Source organism: Cnephaeus nilssonii (genome assembly GCF_951640355.1).
Source record: "Cnephaeus nilssonii genome assembly, chromosome: 6".
Classification (NCBI taxonomy): domain Eukaryota; kingdom Metazoa; phylum Chordata; class Mammalia; order Chiroptera; family Vespertilionidae; genus Cnephaeus; species Cnephaeus nilssonii.
The window spans coordinates 44,773,270-44,800,256 of NC_137077.1; the positions used below are offsets into that span (position 1 = coordinate 44,773,270).

The 26,987-nt window shown below is 37.6% G+C and overlaps 1 protein-coding gene across 1 annotated transcript in view; it reads left to right on the plus strand.

Annotated features, from left to right (window-relative positions):
• The window catches only part of ARID2 (AT-rich interaction domain 2), a 184,325-nt gene extending 160,841 nt beyond the window's left edge, over nt 1–23,484 (plus strand). Inside the window, exons 17-21 of the mRNA XM_079774640.1 lie at nt 4,422–4,560; nt 4,648–4,733; nt 8,131–8,254; nt 8,342–8,433; nt 20,296–23,484. Of these exons, the coding sequence (XP_079630766.1) occupies nt 4,422–4,560; nt 4,648–4,733; nt 8,131–8,254; nt 8,342–8,433; nt 20,296–20,440 (586 nt within the window). The 3' untranslated portion in view covers nt 20,441–23,484. The remainder of the gene's footprint in view (nt 1–4,421; nt 4,561–4,647; nt 4,734–8,130; nt 8,255–8,341; nt 8,434–20,295) is intronic.
• The last annotated feature ends 3,503 nt before the right edge of the window (nt 23,485–26,987 follow it).

Genomic DNA, 26,987 nt, shown 5'->3' on the forward strand with positions numbered 1-26,987 from the left:
TCACCAAAAGGTGGCATGTTCAATTCCTGGTCAGGGCACATACAGACCCAGGTTGCTGGTCCAGTGCGAATGAGATCCATGTTTCTCTTTCTCAATTATAGCAATATCCTATGTAATAAAAGGCTAATAGGCAAATCGACTGAACAGCGGAACGACCAGTCGCTATGACACGCACTGACCACCAGGAGCTAGACGCTCAATGCAGGAGCTTCCCCCTGGTGGTCAGTGCGCTCCCACAGGAGGAGCGCCGCTCAGCCAGAAGCCGGGCGCAGCAGCGGTGGCGGGAGCCTTTCCCGCCTCCACCTGCAGCGCTAAGGATGTCTGACTGATGGCAGGGAGTGGGCCTAAGCTATCAATCAGACATCACCCGAGGGCTCCCAGACTGTGAGAGGGCGCAGGCCAGGCTGAGGGACCCCCCTCCTTACCCCTGAATGTACGAATTTCGTGCACCGGGCCTCTAGTACTGTAATAAAAGTTATATGACTGTAGTCTCTCTCAAATATCTTATTGTGCTAACTCACCCTTCTTGTGATGTTTTAAGATGGTAGAATGTTAAACCTGTGCCTGAATTTGCATAACCATCCCTTACTTGCGGTTGCAGTAAATAGCGGTGTCAGTCGTTTCCAGGATCACTTGCTGAAGTCTTGTTCAGTGCTTTCTGATGCAACACATTGCTGTCAATTGGAACATATGTTTTGTTCATGTCTTCCACCCACAGATTTAAAGCCTTTTCTATCTTAACTAAGCACTTTTCACATGCTGTAGCTGTAACTTTTTCAGTTTGAGGTTCAACGGCAAAACTAGCAGGATTTTTTTTTCTTCTTCTCCACAATTACATGGATAGAAGATTCATTCTTACCATAGATCTTAGCAAACTCAGCATACAATTTTTTCCTTAATAAGTTGAGAACTTTCACCTTTTTGAAGGAACCACTTTGTGGCTTCTCTTTAGAATAGCTAAATTTTTAGCATTGCTGCTCTTATGCTTTGGAGCCATTATTAAGTAAAATAAGGATTACTTGAACTCAAGCACTGCAATGCTATGACAATCTGATAACTCAGACAGCTGCTAAATGACTAATTGGCAGAGAGTGTATAGGACATGGATACACTGGACAAAGGGATGATTCATGTCTGGGTAGGAAGGAGCTGGATGGCATGAGATTTCATGATATTACTCAGAATGGCGCACAATTTAAAACTAATGAAATTATTTCGTTCTGGAATGTTCTATTTACTATTTTCAGACCACAGTTGACCACAGGAAGCTGAAATTGTGAAAAGTGAAATCATGGATAAGGGGGGACAACGGTACTAAAAAATTCAAAGAAATTCCAGAACTAAAAATGTGCTTAGTAATGTTGCTTTTACCTGAAACTTCTTTTGTATTACATCCCCATGATTTGTTTATTTTATAACTAGAGGTTTGTACCTTTTGACTCCCTTCACTCATTTTGCCCATACCTCGTTCCCCACCTCTGACAACCACTAACCTGTTCTCTTTGTCTGGGAGCTTGGGGTTTTGCTTTGTGTGGGTATTTTGTTTTTTTAGATTCCATATATCAATGAGGTCATACAATATTTTTCTTTGGCTGACTTATTTCAATTGGCATTAATGACTTCATGGTCCATCCAAATGGCAACATTTCATTCTTTTTTTATTGCTGAAGGTTATTCCATTGTATATATGTACCACATTTTCTTTATCCATTCATCTATTTGATGGACACTTAGGTTGTTTCCAAATCTTGGCTATTGTAAATTATGCTACAGTGAATATAGGGGTGCATACATCTTTTTGAGTTAATATTTTTGTTTTGTTTTGATAAATAACCAAAAATGGAATTGCTGGATTATATGATCTGCTTTTATTTTTAATTTTTTGAGGAAACTCCATACTGTGTTTCACAGTGGCTGCACCATTTACATTCCACTAGCAGTGCATGAGGATTTCTACTTTTTCCATCCTTGCCAACACTTATTTCTTTTTAAAAAAAATGTTTTTATTGATTATTTTTATAGAGAGAGGAAAGGAGCGGGAGAAAGAGAGAGAAACATCAATGAGAGAAAATTATTGATTGGCTGCCTTCCCCATGTACCCTACTAGCGATTGATTGCGAAACAGGCATGTGCCCCGCTGGGAATCAAACTGGCAACCTCTTGGTGCCTGGGTCGACGCTCAACCAATTGAGCCACATTGGCTAAGCTATTTCTGGTCTTTTTGATAAAACCATTCTAACAGGTATGAGGTGGTATCTCATTGTGTTTTTTTATTTGCATTTCCCTGATGATTTGTGATGTTGGACATCTTTTCATGTACCTGCTGGCCAACTGTATGTCTTCTTTAGGAAAATTTCTATAAGGATCCTGTGCCCATTTTTATAATTGGATTGTTTGGTTTTCTGCTTTGAATTGTATATGAGTTCTCTACCTATTTTGGATATCAACCTCTTATCAGATTTATAATTTTCAAATATTTTTATTCAGTAGATTGCCTTTTTATTTTGTTGTTTCTTTTGCTGTGTAGTTTTTAATGTGATGTAGTCCCACTTGTTTATTTTTGCTCTTGTTGCCTTTGATTTGGTGTCAAGGAACTTTCCACCTATGTTCTCTTCTCAGAGTTTTATGGTTTCAGGTCTTACATTCAAGTCTTTAATCAATTTTGAGTTAATTTTGTTAATTTTTGTGTATGGTGTAAGATTGTTGTCCTGTTTCATTATTTTGTATGGGGCTATCCAATTTTTCCTGCACCATTTATTAAAGAGACTATCCTTTTCCCATTGTATATTCTTGGCTCCTTTGTTGTGATTAATTGATAATACATAGGTTTATTTCTGGGCGTTCTGTTCTGTTTCATTGATTTATATGTCTGTTTTTATGCCAGTACCATACTGTTGAATTACTATGGCTTTGTTATTTATAGTTTGAAATCAGAGAGCATGATGCCTATGCTTTTGTTGTTCTTTCTCAATATTGCTTTGACTCTTTGGATCTTTTGTGGTTCCATACAAATTTTAGTATTGTTTGTTCTATTTCTGTGAAAAATGCCATTGGAATTTAACAGGGATTATATTGAATTTGTAGATTGCTTTGGGTACTGTGGACATTTTAATAATACTAATTTTTCCAACCCATGATAGTTTCACAATAAACTTTTGGTAGGTATTTATATAAATGAATATGAATGATATAAAATATGTAATCTATAATAATTTTGACATTGTCTTTTATAATTCAGTATTTACTCTTGATTAAAATTTATTTTAATGTCAGTTATTTCCTAAAGTTATTTATTTACTAATTTAAAATATTGTATAGATACTGTACATAAAAAATTGGTTCAAATATATACATGTTTATTAGCCCTAGCTGGTTTGGCTCTGTGATTAGAGCATTGGCTGGAGGACTGAAGGGTCATGGGTTTGATTCAGGTCAAGGGACTTACCTCAGTGCAGGCTTGATCCCTGCCCAACCCCTCCCTTCCTCTCTCTCTAGAAATGAAAGGAAAAAATATCCTTGGGTGAGGATTGATTTAAATAAACAACACACACACACACACACACACACACACACACACACACAATAGGAACCATTGCAATGAAATTTCTCTATTTAAAATGTGTGTGTGTGTGTGTGTGTGTGTGTTTACATGACATTTAAAGCATCAAATCCTAAGGGAGCTTTGCCATAAACTTTAAAGATATTGATTGTGCAAATATTAGAGTTACTACTTAGTAATTGAAATCTTTCAATGTATTATTTGCTGTTTGCATCCCAGTATTCTCTCTCGTTGCTATGTGTTCTAATTAATGAGAGAAATAGTATCTGTCATTCTTCACGTTTGTATACTTGGCCACTTATTCACTCAGACACTTGTATCGTTAAGCCTCAGGGTATATGAGTGAGTAGGGTATGATGTTGGAGAAATTCAAGCATGAACAAACATACAAAATGTGAATTCAACTAAAAGATAGACCTACCAAGATGTTTAGCATTTAGATTGTTAGATTAAATATGCTAGAGTGTATTATATGTAAATGTTTGAGCAGGTTCTAAAAGTACAATGGAGCATGGTATTTGTATATAAAAGAATGTTCTATTGTGTTTTAAAATGATATTTCATTTACTTTTAAGAGATTCTTAGCTGACCTTCATTCAAGGTAGGGAATTAATGAAACAGACTGAAAACAAATAATCAAAAGTGTTGATGGTAATCATTTAACATGGACATATATGCAGAGAAATTTATTTAAAGATAGTTTCAAAATATTCTTTGAAATGAAATGAACTTGAAATTTGCTTGCACTATTTTGCTTAATATTTCTGTATATTGATCTGGAGCTTTTGTATTAAAAGAGCAAGTTTTCTGTTATAAAGACTTTACTTAGTGTCAGAAATTTTGTTATTTTTATTTTTTGCAGGTGGTTTCAGACACCCTCACAGGTTTTCTACCATGCAGCGACTGAACATGGAGGAAAAGATGTATATCCAGGGCAATGTCTGTGGGAAGGTTGTGAGCCTTTTCAGCGACAAAGGTTTTCTTTTATTACCCACTTACAGGTACACTTTTTTAATACTGTTTGGTCAGTAACTCTTTTGCATTAAAGGTTTTGATGCATATTCTTTTACTTCCTCTTTCTCAAAAAGGATAAGCACTGTTCAAAGGATGCCCTGCTTGCAGGATTAAAACAAGATGAACCAGGACAAGCAGGAAGTCAAAAACCTTCTACCAAGTAAGGAACATGAGTTTACTTCCTGTTGTACATACAGAAAGAAAAATCAGGAAAGTAGGCAAAACATATTAACAATGAAATTTAACTTTAGCATATTAGGGGACTGGAAACCTGTGTTCTGGTCCAGCTCTACCATTCACCAGCTATGTGACCCTATTCAAATTGCTTAAATACTCTAAGCATCACTTCCATATTTATATGAGAAATATTTTGTAAACTGTAACTATATACAGGGATAGGCAAAAGTAGGTTTACAGTTGTTTGAATGGAAAATAATGCAATTAATAAATAATACAAGAATAAACTATCACATTCACAACTGTAAACCTACTTTTTCCCACCCCTATGTTTTTATTCTTTGAGAGTAATTGATCATGTATTTGATAATGGCAAAGAGATTTCTTCTTTCAATTCACATACTTGTAATGAATGTAGTGGAGTTCTGAGTTGCAGATTTCTGTAAGTTCCTTATTAGATTTATATAGTATCTCCTATTCTGTTTCTGAGGGCCTTAGTTATAGATTCTGTAACCTGCATAATATTTTTAACTCTGAAAATGTGAAAATTAATTTGCCACCACTTACTAAGATAGTGCAATGTACTAGGCATTGTGCCAGACCTAGGGAATTCTAAGAATAAGACATAGTCTCTAAATTTAGAGCTGATATTCTAGAAGGAGAACTAGAAATATGGGACTACAGAATCTGCTTACATACTTTATTCAGTTTCTGTTAATGACCATCTACGCAGCTAGACACTAAGGTATAGTATGAGGTATACATGACCAAGATACATTTTGCTGCTCTTAAGTGTCTGCAGATACATTTTGCTGCTCTTAAGTGTCTGCAGCGAGAGGTGTAGGTAATTCTTACTATATAGTATAAAAGTGCTAAAATGAAAAGATGCTTAATATATTATGAGAGCTCCCCTAAACCAATCCAATGAAGGCTTTCTGACAGAAAGTACCTCCAAACTGAGACCCAAAGAATAAGGAGTAAATAGCAAAATGTCTCATAAGCTATAATCATGTGTTTGAGTTTTATCCTACAGGCAACAGAAAGTCATTTTTCTGCCAAATATCTTTTCCTATAATTTTCACTGTCTTTAATTTGTATATATTATGTAGCTTATAAGAATATGTTGGAATATGTTTGGTTTTGCTCAAGTTTGGAGGAAGAGATATTTGGTGTATCAATTACAATCAATCAAAAATCTTTGTCATCCTATACAATAAAAGCCTAATATGCTAAGTGTCCGGTTGGCTGTTCAACCAATCAAAGCGTAATATGCTAATGAATGCTAAGGCCTCTCACTGCTTGCCACGATGTGCACTGACCACCAGAGGGCAGACGCTCAACGCAGGATCTGCCCCCTGGTGTCAGTGCGCTCCCGCAGGGGAGAGCCACTCAACCAGAAGCCGGGCTTATGTCTGGCGAGCGCAGTGGCAGTGGTGGGAGCCTCTCTCGCCTCCACAGCAGTCGGACATCCCCCGAGGGCTCCTGGACTGCGAGAGGGGGCAGGCCGGACTGAGGGACCCCCGCCCCCGAGTGCACAAATTTGGTGCGCCAGGCCTCTAGTTTACACATAAAATCTAATAACAGTATACATGTAAATATTCTTTCTTTTGACAACTATATATAGTTACAAAGATTGCTTTTACATTAACTTATTTAATATTCAGAATTAGTTTACTTATGTAAAAAAGTGCCAGAAATATCCCCATTTACATATGTGAAACCTGAAGCATAGAGGAGCAAACTGAAATATTCAAAAGTCATACAACTAGTTGTAGTGCCAGAAATAGACAGGATTTCCTCACATGCAAGTCAGTGCTCTTTCCACCATGGCCTCAGCAGAATACAAAAGCTATATTAATGCAATTTTCTGCTTGGCCAAGGAAATCTACAGTAGTTTGAATCTAATTTTAGGTAAAATTCATTCCTTCAGTCTGTGTTTTAAAAAGGATGTTAGGATTATATTGAAAGGGTTGATTGGAGTTATTAAATAATGGTAAAAAATAAGATTATGTAACAAATAGTTTGAAGTGTGTTGTTTAACATATTTTCATCCTATCTAATAAAGAGGGAATATGCTAATTGACCATCACACCCTCACAAAGATGGTGGCGCCCACAGCCAATATGGAGGGAATATGCTAATTGACTGCCACACCCTCAAAGATGGCGGCGCCCACAGCCACAAGATGGCTGCACCCAGTCCCTTCAGCCCCGCCGGGGCGGCAGGCACGTGGCACGGTGAGGCCCGCCCCACGCGCCTGCCTCCGGAGTCCCCCAGTCCCCTCAGCCCCCCAACCACCCAGGGCCAGCCGGAGGCACAGGCAAGCCTCGGATGGCGGCTGCCCAGCTGCCCAGGGCCGGCCTGAGGTGCAAGCAAGCTGCTGATGGCAGCCACCCAGGGCCGGCCCGAGGCGCAGGTAACCAGGGCCGGCCGAGGCTTGTGCTGCCAGCAGTGGCAGCAGCAGAGGTGTGATGGGGGCGTCACCTTCCCCTGATCGCCCGGGTCATCTCCTGCCCCTGAGGGCTCCCAGACTGTGAGAGGGGACAGGCTGGGCTGAGGGACACCCCACCCCCTCCAGTGCATGAATTTTCATACACTGGGCCTCTAGTATTATTATATTAGGTTATCTTTTTCTGGATGATCTATACCTATGTCAATACATTCTTAGGTAATATTATTTTAGTCTTGGTATTGTTTAGCCAAAATAATTGCAGACATTTTTATTTGTTAACTATATCAAATTTTAAAACTTTTATTAATTCAGTGATGTAAACGCCACAAACTTTGGTACTATGCTGCAATTTTAAATTAAATTTATTGGGGTAACATTGATTAATAACGTTATATAAGTTTCAGGTACAACTTTATAATACATCATCTGTATATTGCATTGTGTGCTCATTGCCCAAAAACCACTCTCCTTCTATCACCGTATATTTAAGCCCCCTCACCCTCTTCATCCTCCCCCTCTGACAATAAACACACTGTTGTCTGTGTCTATAAGTTTGTTTTTTATTGTTGTTTTTCATTCGTTGCTTTCTGTTTCATATCCCACATGAGTACAATCATATGGTTTTTGTCTTTTTCCATCTGACTTATGTTGTATATATTTTTATTGCATGTTTACTAGCACAGTAACTTTAAAAATGGATTATGCTGGAACATCTATTGTTTGCTTTAAAATTGGTAAATTGGAAAATAAAACACTTGAAATTTCACCTGATACTAAGAGCCCCTTTGCCTAGGCTGACACAAAGAATAAATATTAATGCTGGGCCATGGGAGATTTTATTCATCCTGTATCCACCTGGAGTTGGCAGTTGGTCATGGTCAGTCTGCAGCATCATGTTAACAGTCTCTTTTTCTGTCTGACAATTTAGGCAGCCAGTTGTAGGGGGCACAAGCTCAACTCCTAGAGCACAAAAGGCCATTGTGAACCATCCCAGTGCTGCCCTTATGGCTCTAAGGAGAGGATCAAGAAACCTCGTCTTTCGAGATTTTACAGTAAGCAAGCCTTGAAAGCCTTTCCTGTAAAGGTGTGAGCACTGTGTGATTTAGATCTTTATTCTTTTCTTTTCCTTTCTTTTTAAGGATGAAAAAGAGGGACCAATAACTAAACACATCCGACTAACAGCTGCCTTAATATTAAAAAATATTGGTAAATATTCAGAATGTGGTCGCAGGTGAGTAATCTGTTTTCCATTGCCAAAATGAATTTAGATTATTTTACTTTTCTTATAAGGTAATGAAATTAGATATCTATATTTTACTCACTGTTTTTCTCAGGAACTTTGTATGTCAAAAAGCTTATGCCAAGGTCAGGCCATCGGGATATCTTAAAAGCCAAAAAGTAGAGAGATGTTGAAACTACCAAAAGGTGTTCTTTTAACTTGTTTTATTATGTTAATTTTCTTGGTAGCCATAGACTTTAGAGTAAAAAGTAGATCTGCTAAAGAGAAAACTTAGGGAGGAAGGAATGAATTGGTCATTTGAATTATGTGGAATTAGAATAAAATCCAGTTTGTTAATTGGCATTTTAATGAAGCTATCAAAGTTAACATTCACTACAATACACTGAAGTGTTAAAAGTTACTTTCTAATGGACTTAACCACGAGAAAACTCGGGGTTTTATAGGTCCTTGAAAGATGAAATGTTCTGTTGATGCCTTTTGGACCTTGTCTCCCTTGAAGATTAACTGGCTTCTCTGTTATTCCTCCCGTATCTTAAGCTCCTTTGTTGAAAAGTTGTCCTCTAAGACATCTCGTCTTCCAGATAGTGAAGATAGTGACTTTCTCACTGAGTCTCTCTTCTCTCACATTCCTATTCCCTAAATATATCTTGAATCTACCTTAGTTCTCCTTCCTGCTCCTCATTTTGCCTTTTATGATATTTCTTGCAATAACCTTACAACTGGATTTTCCAAACATAAAAACAGTGGTATCAATTACAAAAAAAAGCAATGAATTTGACTATATCAAATTTTAAAACTTTTATTAATTAAAGATGACTAAAACTCTTAGAACTAAAGAACTTTTGCAATGACAAAACTTACTATATTTAGTGTATCAAGTATTCTCACAGATGAGTAAGAAAAATTCTTAATACTCAAATTTTTTAAAAATAAAGCTTTTCAAAAGAAATATGAAGGTTTAGTAACCACATGAGAGCACCGGTGTCTTCCTGTTTAATTTATAACATGATTTCTTCCTACCTTTCTCACTGTTTTGCCCTCCCCACCCTTCTTTTTGCTGCATAGCCTATGTTTAAGTTTCAGCCACACTAAATCACATGTAGATTCCTAATCATGCTAGACTTTCATGTCACACTTTTGTACATTTGTTCCAATGCTCATTGTTTATTGCTCCTTGCCTGGAATGCCCTTCTCCCTGTGTTACTTGCCTATTGAATATCTGCAAACTCTTCATAATTCAGCTCAGACATTAGCTTCTGTCTGCCACCTTTCTTATGCTGTGTTCCCCTTCCCCACCGAGTTTGTTGTTCTCTATTTTTATGACATGTCTTACAACATTTAACATTACTGTGTAAATCGTTTTGATATTACCTTTTTTCCTTACTGACCTATGTTCTGACTTTCTCTGATTAATATTTGTAGCCTGAACACCTAGCGCAATGCCCAGTACATTATAGGTAATCTCTACTTCCTATTCATATTTAGGATTCAACTCAAGGTGACTTCTTCCTTTCCTGACATCTTTCTTACAAACCTACTCCTGACCTAGGGTGCAATAGATACTCTCTACCACTGCACACATTGCTTGTTACCACCTGAGTTCTTTGAAAGCAGGGATTGAACATTTATTTTGTGTGTGTGTGTGTGTGTGTGTGTGTGTGTGTGTGTGTGTGTGTGTGTCCTTAGTGCCTAGCATACTGTTGGGAATGTAATAATGATTCAGAAAGTTTTTGATTGATAGATGGAAGAAAAGAAGTCTCACAAATTAATTTTTTTCGTAGAATCTGTCTGAAATTTGTGTAGGCAATTGGAATTATAAAAGTAATTTTAAACTTTTTCTTAGAACTTTTTCCTCACATTCTTATTTTCTTTAAATATTTATTTGTTGAAAGTATTACATATGTTCCCTGTTTTCCCCCATTGACTTCTTCTAGCCCGTCCCATGCTTCTGTGTCTCTGGATCTAATTTGTTCATTAGATTCCACATATGAGTGAGATCATGTGACACTTATCTTTCTGACTGGCTTATTTCGCTTAGCATAATGCTCTCCAGCTCCATCCATGCTGTTGCAAATGATAAGAGGTCTTTCTTTTTTACAGCTGGGGAGTATTACATTGTGTAGATGTAACACAGGTTTTTAATCCACTCATTTGCTGATGGGCACTTGGGCTGTTTCCAAATCTTAGCTATTGTAAATTGCACTACTGTGAACATAGGGGTGCATATATTCTTTTTGATTGGTATTTCAGGATTCTTAGGATAAATTCCTAGGAGTGGAATCACTGGGTCTAAAAAGGAGTTCCGAATTTAATTTTTTGAGGAAACTCCATACTGTTTTCCACAGTGGCTGCACCAGTCTGCATTACCACCAGCAGTGTACTTTGCCAATGATTCATCTGATAAGGGGTTAATTTCCAAAATATATAGGTAACTCATACAACTTAACAAAAGGAAGGCAAACAATCCAATTAAAAAATGGGCAAGGGACCTAAATAGACACTTCTCCAAAGTGGACATACAGAAAGCCAAGAGACATATGAAAAAATGCTTAAAGTCACTAATCATCTAAGAGACACAAATCAAAACAACAATGAGATATCACCTCACACCTGTCAGAATGGCTATCATCAACATATCAACAAGTGTTGGCGAGGATGTGGAGAAAAGGGAACCCTAGTACACGGCTGGTGGGAATGCAGACTTTCCTCACATTCTTTTTGTTTTTAATGTGTTTTTATTAACTTTTAGAGAGAGAGGAAGAGAGAACGAGAGAGCGATGGAAACATCAATGAGAGAGAAACATTGATCTGCTGCCTCCTACATGCCCCCCCCTAATTGCGGATCAAGCCCAAAACCCAGTCATGTGCTCTTACCAGGAATCGAACCAGTGACTTGGTGCATGGATGCCACTGAGCCATACCAGCCGGGCCACATTACACATTCTTAAGCTTACAGCAAAGACACTTTAGCTGACTTGAATATAATTACTGGGCCAAAAGTTTTCATTTTACTGTTTTTATGCTGCTGTTGATTTTGTTATTTTATTTAACTCTGAACCTCCCAAATGTCTTCTGGCATCTTCAGTTCCTATTATCTTAATATGGCAGAAGCAAAAGAATTAACACAATCCACTAAATTCTTTCCCTTTACTTTCCCAGTCCAGGTTGGAATCCCCATATAGAACATCTACTGAACATCTACACTGATGGGGAGTTTTGCTTGAGTTAAAATACTGACAGAGAATCTGGCAAACATATATATGTGGGGAAGAGAGTGTAGGAAATCAGATAGCTGCACAAGATAGTTCTCTGATGATACTTCTCGTCTTGGTGAAATAAGTTACAGGGTCTGGTTTGTATTTTTCTTAGACTGAAGCAAATTCTATTTGCAGTAAACACACACACACACACACACACACACACACACACACAAAACAAAACAAAACAAAACACCCCTGCAGCACAAAAGGAAGATACATGGATATTTAGCTTTATTCTTACAATACATCATACTGAACAACATGAAATGTCAGTATTTTTAAATTTTTAAATTCAGAATGATTGAATAGTTTAAGATGTTTAAATGCAGTTTATCTCCATTCTGATTAAGCATGAGCACTGGAGAATTGCAATGTATTTCTTTTCCTTTTGATGCATTTATTTTTTATCAGTATAATACAGAGGTCTTATTTAAAAATCAAATGGTACTTTTCTATACAGTAATAATGAACGATTCAAAAAATAAGAGAACAATTCCATTTATAATAAATCAAAAGAATAAAATATATAGGAATCGTATTAACGAAGAATATGGAAGACTTATATACTGAAAACTATAAATCATTGCTGAAAGAAATTAGAGAAGACATAAATAAATGGGGAAATATCCTTTGTTCATGGATTGGAAGATTTAATAGAGTTAAAATATCAGTACTACCCAGAGCAATCTACAGAGTCAATGCAACTCCTCTCATAATCAAAATGACTCTTTTTTAAAGAAAAATCCATTTTAAAATTTGAAATCTCAAGGGACCCTGAATAGCCAAAACTCTCGAAAAAGAAAGTTGGTAGACTTACACATCCTGATTTCAAAATCTACTCAAAGCTACAGTAATCAAAACTATGGTACTGGGGAAATGACAGACATAATGACCAAAAGAATAGAGAGCCCAGACATAAGATCTCACATATATGGTCAAATGATTTTCAATAAGGGTGCCAGTTCTCCATTCAAGAAGGAAAAGACAGTCTTTTCAACAAATGGAGTTGGGAAAACTGGGTAGTCACATACAAAAGAATGAAGTTTAACCCTTTAGTAAACAACCATATATAGAAATTAACTCAAAATGGATCAAAGCCATAAATGTAAGAGTTAAAACTATAAAGCTTCATGACATTGGACTTGGCAATGAGTTCTTGGACATGTGGATATGACACCAAAGGCACAGGCAACAAAAGAAAAACAAATTGAACTTCATCCGGATTAGAAAGTTGTGCATCAAAGGATACTACTGACAGAATAAAAACGCAACCCATAGAATGGAAGAAAATAATTGTAAATCACATATCTGATAAAGGGGTTAATATCCAGAAAATATAAAGAACTCCTGAAACTCAACAACAAACAAACCAAGTTAAAAATAGGCAAAGGACTTGAAAGACATTTCTCCAAAGAAGATAAACAAAAGGCCAATAAGCACATGACAAGATGCTCAACATTACTAATCATTAGGGAAATGCAAATCAAAACCACAATGAAATACTACTTCCTTCCCATTAGGATGACTATTATTAAAAAAACAAAAAGTGTTGGCATAGATGTGGAAAAATTGGAACCCTTGTGTATTACTGGTGGAAATATAAAAAGGGATAGCCACTATGAAAACAGTATGGCAGTCGTCTAAAAATTGAACATAGGATTATTTATGCAATTCCACTTCTGGATATATACACAAAAGAACTGAAAGCTGGTAGTTGAACAGATATTTATGCAGCACTGTTCATAGCAGCTTGGCTGGAAGGTGGAAGTAACCCAAGTGTCCATCAATAGATGAATGGGTAACTGAAATGTGGTTTGTGTATATATACAATGGAAAGTTATTCAGCCTCAAAAAAGAATGAGAGCTTCTGGTCAAGATGGAGTAGGTAAACACACTGTTGGCATCCTTCCATGACCACATCAGAATAGTAGCTAAAGTACAGAATAGCCATCATTGAGAACCACCCCTGAGCAGAAGTGCTATAACTATGGATACGAAGTCATTTAAGAATTGATAGGTGGGACGGAGATGCAGAACAGGATGGTCCCACACCCATGTGTGGTGGTTAAACATCATGAGGGATATCTCAGCTGTGGAAGTCTCTCCTGAAATCCAGGATTCCCAGCCCCACGGCAAGCTCCCTAGTCCAGGGTTCCAGTACCAGAAAGAGAAATCCCCATAACTTCTAGCTGTAAATACTAGCAGAGATTGCAGCTGAGTGAGACAGAGGGCTGCTGGAATTGCAGCCGTTCATCTTAAAGAACCTGCACAGGGACTTACTCAGATTCATGCTGAGCTCCAGCGCTGGGGTAGCAGCTTGAGAGGCACCAGGGGCACATGAGGAGGCAGTGAATTATCTGGCTTTGGGTGAGGGCTGGAGGAGCAGCTTTATCCCAGACAGAAGTGCTGGCAGTGACCATTGTTCCTGTTGTAGGCACCAAATCTGAGTCTCCATTATTCTGCTAATAACTTTTTGCCCTGCCCTGGTGATTCCTTGAGAGCCACATCGCCCAACTTGTGGGTCCTTCCAAGCCATTTCCAGTGTTTTTTTCCATACAAATGGCCTGTCTTGGCTCATGCTGCGGACATTCCTAAACTTTCTCAAAGGTTCACAAAGCCCAAACAAGCAGTATCTGGCCTCAGCATCCCACGTACCTTTTGCTAAGTGGCCCCAGGCTTGGCACTAACAACATCTGGCCTTGGTTTACAGTGTGGCCTCCCCTGGGAATCTGCAAGCCCATCATAAGTGATAACCATCTGCGTATCGTTCTGTAGCTCATGCCTGTTAGCCCTCGGCAGGGCACAGTCAGAGGCCAGTCTTGGCCTGCACCTCCCAGAAAGCTGCAGACCCAGCTTACACAGTGGCCAGCTTCAGCCATGCTGGAGTACCACCCAACAACCCCCACAAGTGACACACTTAAGGGGTGGACTCTGCAGGCACCACGACCCTACTGAAGTGAGTCCTGCGCCATGGGTTGGCCCCATACACAGTAGCTCCTCTGCTATAGTTACAGCCAGTCCTCATAGCTGATTCATCTGGGAGTCAATCCTTGACACACCAACAACAATCAAGGCTCAACTACATCAGGAGGTTGTACACAGTCTCCACTTTTGGGGAGTGGGGAGCTAGAGCACCAGGCTTGGATGACCCCAGGAGTCTGTGCCACTGGGCCCTACAAGACACCTACTATATACAGCCACCTTATGAAAATTTGGAGACCTAGCAGATCTTCCTAATACATAGAAACTAACAGAGAGGCAGCCAAAATGAGGAGACAAAGAAACGTGTCCCAAATAAAAGAACAGGGGAAATCTCCAGAGAATGAACTTAAAGAAATGGAGGCAAGCAGCCCTAGCTGGTTTGGCTCAGTGGATAGAACACACCTGGGGACTGAAGGGTCCCTGGTTGGATTCTGGTCAAGGGCACATGCCCCTGTTGCAGGCTCAATCCCCAGTAGGGGGTGTGCAGGAGGCAGCTGATCAATTATTCTCATCATTGATGTTTCTATCTCTCCCTCTCCCTCTCCCTTCCTCTCTGAAATCAATAAAAATATATTTTAAAAAAAGAAAGAAATGGAGGTAAGCAACTCAGATACAGAGTTCAAAACAATGGTTATAAGGAACTCAAGGAACTTAGTGAGAACTTCAACACCATAAAAAAGGACATATAACCATAAAAAAGACCAGTCAGAAATGTAGAATACAATAATTGAAATGAAGAATACACTAGAAGGAATCAACAGCAGATTAGATGAAGCAGAGGATCAAAGCAGCAATTTGGAAGACAAAAGTATCAGAAAACACCCAATTGGAATAGCAAAAAGAAAGAATCCCAAAAAATGAGAATAGTTTAAGGGACCTTTGGTACAACATCAAGCCTAACAACATCATAGGTGTACCTGAAGGAGGAGAGAGCATGGGATTGAGAACCTATTTGAAAAAATACTGGGTGAAAATTTTCCTATCCTGGTGAAGGAAATAGACATTCAAGTCCAAGAAGCACAGCGTCCCAAGCAAAATAAACCCAAAGAGGCCAACACCAAGATACATCATAATTAAAATGGCAAAGTTTAAAGGCAAAGAGAGACTCTTAAAAGCAGCATTGTCTCTATTTCCCATTTCTTGAATTTCTGTTTTGTGGATGCTAGACCCTTATAGATTGACTAGTAGCCCTGTGCACTGTATGCAAGGAGCTTGCTGCCGCTTGCCTCAACTGGCCACCTGCCCACCGCCGCTGGTAGCTCTCCGCTGCTCGTAGCTCGCTGCCCCGCCCTCCTGGAGCTCCCCCCCCCCCCCCCGCTTCCCCCCTCCTCATAGCTTTCTGCCCTGCCCCCACCTGTAGCTCTCCGGCCTGCTTATAGTTGGCTGCCCCACCCTCCTGCAGATCCGTGATCCAGTCATTACGCAGTTGGTCGTTACGTCTCAGGGCGTAACAGATAATTAGCATATTCCTTTCTTCTTCTTATATAGGATTCCCTCATTTTTTTTCTCAGCTTTAATTTTTGTCTATTTTCTGGAAATTTTCTTTATCATCAATCTATTGAATTTTTACTTTAGCTATTCTGCTTTAATTTCTAAGTGCTCTTTCTGAGCTGCCAGTTATTGCTGTATTGTAACATTCTGTTCATATGTTGAAGAGAGTGCCTTCTCTCTCTCAGGATATTAATTCCTAGCATTTTTGACATTTTATCTGCTCGCAGTATAGTTGGCATTTCCTTGAAATTCCTTGAATGTCTGAAATTCCTTGGCTTTATTTTATAAGAATAAAATATTTTTAAAAACTATTTGGACCCTCTGGGTGACCTCCACTTGTCACTGGTGATTGCTATTTTAGGGTGACCCCTGATAAACCAGTTGGTTTATTAGAAGCCCACTTCTACCCCAAATGTCAGTTTCTATAGAAAGATTGTTTCTCCAGAGAAGAATCTCTGATTTTCTTGCCTTTGGAGGTGGGCCGTTTGGATAAGAGTCGACGTGAGGGCCTGCGTTCTGGAAACAGAAACGGGGAGAGGCCAGGAAGCTGTCCCTGTGTTCTGTGTGTTCACTTTCACCCAGTCCGGGTTTTGTTCAGTTGATCACCTCCTAACCTTCCCAGTGTCGGTCACTGTCAGTTTTAAGCCTTTCTGGTTTAGTTTCTCCAGAAAATATATTTATTTTGGAAGCTAAAGGAGATATACTTGTGTTCAAACTCCTGATTTGTGTCTTAAATTGTTTTCAATAATGGTACTTAAAAACTACTTCACATTATCCATTAAGTGCATTAAAGTGACACAATGTTTATGCTTTGTTAAACATATCAAGAACTTTTGAAATATGAAAGTGAAAGTATAATTTTCTACAAAACAGACATATTTCAGTTTTTATCTAGTGAGTGCTTATTTAATTTTTATAGATCCTCCCCAAATAAAAGATATTAATTTATATAAAAAGTGAAATTGTACCCAGCCGGTATGGCTCAGTGGTTGGAGGTTCACCTATGAACCAGGGGGTCATGGTTTAATTCCCGATCAGGGCACATGCCCAGGTTGCAGACTCAGTCCCCAGTGTGAGGTGTGCAGGAGGCAGCTGATCGATGGATGATTCTCTCTCTCATTGATGTTTCTATCTCTCTGAAATCAATAATAATAAAAAATTTTAAGTGAAATTGTTACCTTAAAATCATCCTGGTGACTTAAATTTAGTCTTTCTAGTTTTATTATTGTGACATAAAAATAAACAATACTTTTTAATATGCGACTGTCAGTTTGGAAAATATTATTTTATTAAGATTTTGAAACAATGCTTTTTTTTGTCAAAGTGTCTATTAATTTATAAAGTGGAAATATTTTGATTCTACTTTGTATGCTATTTTTAAATAAAGATTTTTATGACTTTCATAGAAATTTCATAGTTCATTTTAAGTTGTTCAATAAACTTGTGAAATAAGGTATGTCTAAAGATAAGTATAAAACACAGAAGTGTAAAGCCCAATGGATTACCACAGAATGAACCCCCCATATAACCAACCATCCAAGTTAAGAAATAGAACAGCATCAGTTCCACAGAGCCCCTTTGAGTCCCTGCCAGTCTTGATCCTGTCGTCTTCTGTAGGACAACTCTTCCAGTCTGTAACACCACAGATTAATTTTGCCTGATTTTGAACTTTATATAAGTAGAATCATATAGTATATATTCTCTCTTGCTTTTTTTTTTTTACTCAGCATTGTTTGTGAGACTAATGCATATAGCAGTACTTTGTTCATATTATTGCAGTATAGAATTCTATTGCATAAATATACTCAAATTTATTTTTTCTACTTTTGATGGGCATATGGGTTGTTTCAAGTTTGGGGCTATTAAGAAGAATGCTGCTGTGAACATTCTATACATGTTTTTTGGCTATATATATATGTGTGTGTGTGTGTGTGTGTGTGTGTGTATACACACATACACACACATACACATACACACACACACACACACACACACACACACACACACACACACACACACACCAGAGGCCCGATGCACGAAATTCATGCAAGGGGCTTGGCCCTGGCAGCCCTGGCTTTGTCTGGAAGGTCGTTCTGCTGTTTGGTCTGATTAGCATATTAGCTCTTGATTATATAGGATTTCTATTGAGCTTTTATGAAGGATTGGTGATTCATAGGATATTAGAACTTTAGTACGTAACAATTCCAGAGGTTTTATCACTCCCTACAGCAGTGTATGAGTCTCAGTTACTCCACATACTGATCAATATTTGATATAATTTTAATGTTTAATTTTAGTCATTTTTTTAGTCTATGGAGTATCTATGTATGGAAACTACATAAAAGCAAATACCCAAATAGCCAGAAAAATATGAAAAGATGCTCAACTCCTTAGTCATGAATCTCAAACTTTTCATAGTTCTTTTGCTATGCTTTGCTTTGCTATGGTAAAAATTACTACAGTCCCCACCTGTTAAATTTTGGCTTTGAATTTCTGTCTTTTCCCATTTATTGCTTCCTTATAATGTTTGTCATTCAAAATTTAAAAGTTTTCATCTCCCTCCTTTTCACTTTCAGTTCCTTTTACCCAGGATTATTTATGAAGGCACTGAAGGTTCTTGGATAATCTCATGCTGTTTGATTTTTTTTCTAACATGTTATGTGAAATTTTTCACAAGTAAGGCAATCTTGGAATAATTTTGCAGTGAACACTTACTAGTATATACCAATCACCTAGCTTTTCCACTGATCGTTTAGTAATACAGTTGACTCTTGAACAACGTGGGGGTTAGGAACATTGAGCACAACCCCTAAACCCCCTGGTCTCCCTCCCCGCTACCTTGCACAGTTGAAAATCAGCATATAAACTTTTGACTGCTTCAAAAATCTAATAGCCCAGCCAGTGTGGCTCAGTGGTTCAGCGGGTTCAATTCCTGATCATGTCCAAGTTGTAGGCTCGATCCCCAGTAGGGGGTGTGCAGGAGGCAGTTGATAAATGATTCTCTCTCATCATTGTTGTCTCCATCCCTCTCTCAAATCAATAAGAATATATATATTTTAAAAATATAATAGCCTAGTGTTGACTGGAAGTCTTACATAAACAGTCGATTAACACAGATTTTATATGTTATATACAATGTAATATTCTTATAATAAACTAGAGGAAAGAAAAATTAAGAAAATAATAAGGAAGAAAAAATATATTTACAGTTTTTATTGCATATAAGTGGAACCACACAGTAAGTTTATAAATTTTTTAAAAACCAGTTTCTTTTATGGAATATTGTGGTGTTCAAATAATAGTTAAGGCAAATGTTGCCTGTTTTCAGTTAATGAAGAGAAACTTTATCATAGTAGGACATAATTTTTATTTTCAATTAATCTCTTAAAAGCAACCATTTTGTTTCCCTCCAATTGTTTTCTGACAGGATCTGAATTTTTAAAATTTTTTTATTGAGTCAAGCACACTTACGATGAGATCTGTCCACTTAACAAACTTTTAGGTGTACAATACATTATTGTTGCAGCGGTCGCCAACCGGTTGTCCGTGGACCACTGGTGATCCGTGAGGTCCGAAAGGTTGGCGACCACTGGACTAGAGGTACAAAGTGTACAGCAGATCTCTAGAGCTTTTCATCTTGCTTAACTGAGACTTTATTCCCATTGATTAGTAATTCCTTATTTTCATCTCCCCTAGCCCCTGGCAACCCCATTCCACTCTTTGGTTCTATGAATTTCACTCTTGTAGAGATACTACCTGAATTTTCTAGAAGCATGAATGGAGATTAATGCAAATTATGCTAGGTAGTGTCCTGTATTTAGAAAGGTACCACGAAGAAAAAACAAGCCAAGAAGTTGCCTAATTCTGACACTACTATTTAGTAAGTAGCTAGAAAGTCATTTCCATTTGAGATGCCCGAGTTTGGCTCAGTTTACTCTGTAAATTGAATAGGTTTAACTAGTTTCCCAAATTCCTTTTTGTCTTCTAGCAATGCTATATTTACATTTACTGTGGGACTATGTATTAAGTCTTTTAAATTTTTAGTTTTTAAACTTGCAAAATCCGCAAGGAATCATCTCTGGGACCTTGGATGCTGATAAACTTCTTTGTTTTCTTCCAGATTGTTAAAGAGACATGAAAACAACCTATCAGTGCTAGCCATTAGTAACATGGAAGCGTCCTCCACCCTTGCCAAATGCCTTTACGAACTTAACTTTACAGTTCAGAGTAAAGAACAAGAAAAAGACTCAGAAATGCTGCAGTGAAAAATAATTCCACTTCTGTAGTGGGGAACTCCAAGTCAGATACATTTCACATGTTACTGAAGAAAGCACCAAGTCTTAATGGAGCAGAGACCATAGAATGAATTATTTTATCTCCTCCCATGATGCTGAGAGGAAGCTTCGTATTCTGATCTCTGAGTGATCCCTTTGTTCTGTTTTAAAAAAAATCTAAAAAGAAAAAGAAAAAAAAACAAACTGCTGTGGGATTGTCAACCAGCTTATCTGCAGGATGTCTCTCAGATCTGATAAATCCTGATGGAAACTGGTATGATCAGAATTCAGTACCATCCACATTGGAATATACATGGAATATTGTAAAACCTACATGAGCAGATGAAATAGAAGCATTAAATATTTTTATCTATATCCAAAAAGGAGCACATTTTTATATTTACAAAACCGTTTAAGCTGGTTTGAATAATTAAAAAAAAAGTTTCAGCACACCTATACCCCGTATCTCTGAGGGGGCCACCAATATCTAGCTATGGATTGTGTGTTTTGTTTAGAAATCAGTAGCTTGGTTTTCTTACTTGAGCCAATATATTTTCACTTATTTATTATCATAAAAATTTACCAGTCTGAATAGATCTTGTAAATATTTGTGAATAGAATGAACACCTTTCATGCCACTGCAGCCACTGGAAATACATTCTGTGGTGTCCTAGAAGCATTACTGGTAGGTCCTAAAGTTTTCTAGACTTTCCTGTCAATTGTAAGTAATTGTGATATATTCTACGCAGTGGATGAATGTTCTTTAAATTTGTGTAAATACTTCTGCAAAGGTACTGATGCTGTAAAGTCAAAACAGTTGTGGAACTGTGATTTTTTTTTTCCCTTTTCTTTTTTTGTATTATACACCTTGTTAGAACTCATTTTGCTGGCTGAAAGAGTAATGAATAATATATCTCATGTCATTTTTGTAGAAGAAAAACTATTTGAAGGTATTTTTTGGTTTTCCCTAACATGTATCCACTGTAAACGTTTGTCATGTGCAAGCTCAGAGCTTGGACAGAATTTTTTTGTATTTGTAAATTGGTTTAAATACATGGAATTTTATACAGGTTTTCTCCTGTGTTATATATGCATTATGTGCAGGTATGATATTTTCTTCACTACTTTTTCTATCTTAATATAGTGTGGAATTTTATTGTATTATTCTTCCATTCTTAATACTGTATCACATTCCTGCTCAGAAACTGCTCACTTCCTTATTAAATTGTCTTTTCTCCTCAGCGTGACATGTATCCATTTATAACTGCCTTTTGCCTGTTCTATTAGCACCCAAAAGTGTGGAAGGCCTCCAGCCACCATTTCTGCTGTGTCATGAGGATGTGCAGTAACAATAGAGACCTAACAGTTATGTTATAGAATGGCTTTATTTACTTTGGTGACTGTTTATAGTTTTTAAATAAAAGACTGAACATTTTCTTGAGTCCTTCATTTCTGAGTATGGTTAAGACATTTTTTAAAAATAGAGAAATTTAAATTCAGCAGAAGGCAAGGGCCAGTCACCTATTTGATGTATGTTTATAATACATTGAACAGAGAATAGCTAAGAGTTCCTTTACTGAGAGTGCAGGAGACAGGCAGGAGATTGAGAGTATTTATTTTCCATTAGACTGCAAGGCAAACCCGGATTATTGTTTGACACTGTTTCTTTGACAAATCATTCAGAACCACAGTGCATCCAAGTACTAAACTTGAATTTGAGAGCAGCTTCTGAGAGTAAAAGGGCCTTAGTTTGGATCTAAAAAATTTTCTTCACTATTTTGATTCAGCTACTAGCAAAGGAAAATCTCATTTCTCCCTAAAGAGGGCTCCCTGGCACTCTGCTGTGTATTAATGAATGCTTAAGAAACTTTTCCTCCAACATTGGTCACGATTATTTCCTAGGGTTGTGGGGTTTATTCTTGGCCCACCTCCCAATATTAGGGCTGCCTATAGACACACCGGAGATGCTGTGGTTAACACTATAATCACTCTCAAGAACCCAAACTTACAAGGCTACCGATGGTGGGTGTCAGTTGGAGAATTTTCTATTCATTGTATTTACCTAAAAATCTCTTGAATTTTTCTAACATAATTTTGTGTAACATCAATAATTTTGTGTAACATCATTGTTTGTTTTAAAGGTATGTTTCTTTGCAAACTAAGACTGCTATGGTAATCACATTAATAGAAAAGAAACTTCAGGTTTAGAAAAATGATTTTCGTATTCATCCTTCTCCCACCTTATTGGAATTGCATGCCATAGTTCTAGCTTTTGTGCTATAATATGTAAATACGTCTGTAGTCTCCTTGAAGCATTGGTCTCAGCAGAGAATTTTCTAAATGTGTATTTGACCTAATGAAACCAATTATGGCTTTCCACTTAGGCTTTTCTTCTTATAGCTTTATAGAACTATATAATGAAATAACATGGACTTGCTGGGTAATGGAATTAAAGTGCTCACGCACAAGTTCTGCGTAACCCTCTCATTCATGAAAAGGTGCTCCTCGCTAGACAGAAACTTGCTGATTTCCAGTATTGTTATTTTTGTCTAAAGTTCTGTAAATACATGCTTTAATGTTATCTTTAAGAAATCTATGTAAATTATATAGTCTACAACTTAGAGACTGTACAATTCTGTGTTATATATGTGCCTAGTGCTCTGTTGGCACTCAATAAATTTTAAGTAACAAAATTGATAATCATATAGCCAAGGCATATTTTTCTTCCAAGTTCGAGACAGGATGTGACTATATACTAATGAGACTCGGTAGTTCAAGCCACATGTGGAAACTTGTCTCATTACTTTATAGTCATGCCATGTATGTTTTTTTAACCATAAAATGACAATAAAAGTGATTTTTAAAATGAGAATGTTTTGGATAAGTGGCTTCTTGATCACTGTGATTGAAGTATTAGACACCAAGGAAGCATGGTGAGACTTTCTCCACAAAACAGAAGCAGCAGGAGCATAGCTACGGCATTAACCACGTGGGCACTGGGCACTTGATGCTGGGATCATTTTTTTTTTTTTTAATATATTTTATTGATTTTTCACAGAGAGGAAGGGAGAGGGATAGAGAGCTAGAAACATCGATGAGAGAGAGACATCGACCAGCTGCCTCCTGCACACCCCCCACCGGGGGATGTGCCCGCAACCAATGTACATGCCCTTGACCGGAATCGAACCCGGGACCTTCCAGTCCACAGACCGACGCTCCATCCACTGAGCCAAACCGGTTTCGGCACTGGGATCATTTTGATCAAATAGCATGATAAAAGAGAAAATAAAATCCAGTGTTTATCCAAGGAAAAATTTAGCTTATCAATCACTCTCACATTACTTTAACTCTTCATAGTACATAATGCAGTCACTGGGATATTCAGAATTTTAGCGACTTTTTCCTAAGGGAGCAAAACAAATGAAGACAGTGCTACTTGCTAGTTACATTACAGCCATGGCTTTTTCCACTACCTTGATATTTGCAAATCTAGTTGCATTTGTGAATCCTCATTTCATTAAGAAAATGAGCAAATGCTTCTGTTGTTTAAAAATTAGTTCTAGGATTGCACTGTGCAAACCTTAGAAAGGCTGAGGCACTGTCATAGGTAGGTGAGCAGATTCGTTTCCTCTAAGACTACAGTTAAGTCCTCAACGTTCTCAATGGGTTCTTGGAATGGGTACAACAACGTATATACCGAAACCAGTTTACCACAAGCTAATAAATACAAGTTCCTACGGCATCTTAAAACTTTGAACAAAACATTATTTGAGAAGCTACTGTACTTAAATATTAAGAGAAAAAGCTGCCATTAAGTCCTGGTTCCTGTGGATTTCAGTCTGAAATGAAGTTTTTTAAAGCAATGGTTGTGGGGTTTATTCTTGGCCCACCAGTGGTTCCCAACGTGGGGCACAAGCCCCACAGGAGGACAATTCGATTTTTAAGGGGGGCAATTCGAGAATGAGTTAATTTTTTGCACTTCTCATGATTCTAGGGGCCTCATATACAGTATATAAATATATATTGTGACATTTATGCATTTTGGTTCTCTTAGGTTTTGAAACTGCTATTTTTCCGAATCACTTCCTAGTATTATTTCTTCCTCAGTACTTCAACTGTCCTTTTGTTCTTTTATTTTTCACTTTCATGAATGCTATATTCTTTGGAAGCTTGTTTAGACCAAGTTAATGGCCTTTTAGGCTTCCTCCACGTGAATAAGAGCTCACTTTTTGAATAGAATTATATGTCACAGGAGTGAGCATCAGGATTTTAGAGATGCTTAGGTGGGGCCTGGACAAAAAAAAAAGGTTGGGAACCACTGTTTTAAAGTATCTTTTGTGAGTAGGCAATACAACCATGCAATTCAATAATCAAAATGTTCAAGAGGGCAGGGGTTGCTCAGTGGTTGAGCATCAACCTATGAACCAGGAGGTCACAGAGTTCGAATCCCAATTAGGGCACATCCCTAGGTTGCAGACTTGATCCCTAGTGGAGGGCATGCAGGAGGCAGCAAATCAATAATCCTCATCATTTATGTTTTTCTTCCCTCCCTCCCTCTCTGAAATCAATAAAATTTTTTAAAAACTTTAATGAGAAGTCCCCCTCCAACCCCTCTCCCACCTGCTGGATCCCACTCCCTGTTGCCAGATAACCACTGATCTTATCTCTGCAGTACATCTCTGGTGTTGATTACATACAAGCAATTAGGGTATTTTCTCATTTTTACACAAAATATTTCATACCATTAACACTGCTGCACTTTTTTAAAAACTGAAGATCTTAAGATCTTTCAATATTGGTATGAAAAGAACTCCATTTTATGGGTGTACCATGATTTATTTAACTAGACCCCTTATTGAACATTTAAGTGGTTTCCACGCTTTATGCTGGTCACTAACATTTGCTAAGCACTTCACTCTGTCAGTCGCTGTGTTAAGCCTTTTACATGTATCATCTCAGTCTTCACAACAACCCAATGTAATAGTTGTTTCATAAGTGGGATAATGAGGATTTAGAATAGTTAAGTACCTCGAATAAGGTCATATGCCAAATTAAGTGGAGCTGTTTCACCAGCACACACGGAGCCCAATTATAGAGAAAAACTAGAATTCTTTCCAGGGGGAGTTAGGTTGCTAGTACATACAAGACACCAATTTTGGGTACCAAGCATTATTTTTGTATTTGCTTCACTGGTTCCATTAAGTATTTTCTTCCTGTGCATTTTGTTATCTTTCTAAAGTTTTCCACAATTCCTCACATTTATTTTCCAAGTATTTATTAATTTGACACCACTCCACTTTTTAGAGCCAGCAAAACTTTCTGGGAATTCCCTTAACAAAGTAACATTTCTTAGGCAGAAGATTATACTAACTTGAAACCAGTTTTCAGTCAACTACTATCCATTCTAGTGTATAGTTTGAACTGTTAGCTGACCCTTTTGGCCAGATTTGTTCAACATTTTCAGGATTTTTAAAAAAAATCTGTTGTTGAATTATTACATATGTCCCCTTTATTAAGCTCAGGAACTGTGGTGGAACTATAAATTAGTATACTCCTTTTAGAGAGCAATTTGACATCTATCCAAATTAAAATGTGCATATCCTGAAATTCAATGTAACCTCATAGACAAAAAGGATGTTCATTAACATTGTTTCTAATAGCCAAAAGTTATTCATCAACCAAAGAATAGAACCATTATAATAGACATGGGTGACAGAATATATCTTCAGTTTCTTTTTTTTTTTAATAGAAGAGAGGGAAAAACAAAGATTGATGGGAGAGAAACATTGATTAGTTGCCTCCTGCATGAGCTCTGACCAGGGCCTGAGAGGAGCCTGCAACCGAGGTACGTACCCTTGACCAGAATTGAACTTGGGACCCTTTGGTCCACAGGCCGGTGCTCTATCCACTGAGCCAAACCAGCTAGGACTACCTTCAATTTCTTAAGGGGACAAGAGATGCAGAACAGTTTACAGAATATAATTTATGTGCTGGGGTAACTGAGTATCCTGGAACCTCAAAAAGCATTTTTGTAAATGTGCTGAAGAGTATGGGAACATAAAGAAAAATATTTTTCTGATGGTTCTCTCTAGATAGAAAAACCAGCGTAGGAAAATGGAGTTTTATACTAACTATAATTGAACTTTAAAAAATTATATATTAAGTGTATGTACATAATTACATCTTAAAATTTATGGGAAAATAAATACTGATTGACCAAGATATCCTACTTCTAGGAGTTAATCCCCAGAAAACAATCTGATATGGATACAATTTACTAGTATATAGTCAGATGTTTGTATCAGTCTTATTTATGTAAGTACAATTTATATTTTACTAATTTAATTAGTAAAAAGAACATCTTACAGAGGCCAAGTTAAGGAATATATACATATAAAAGGCTAATATGCAAAGTGTCCCTGCAAGAGTTCAACTGGGAGTTCTATCACTTGCTATGATGCGCACTGACCACTAGGGGGCGGGGCGGAATGAAGGCAGGCCCCGCTGGCAGTCGGAAGGCCCCGATCAGCCCTGATCA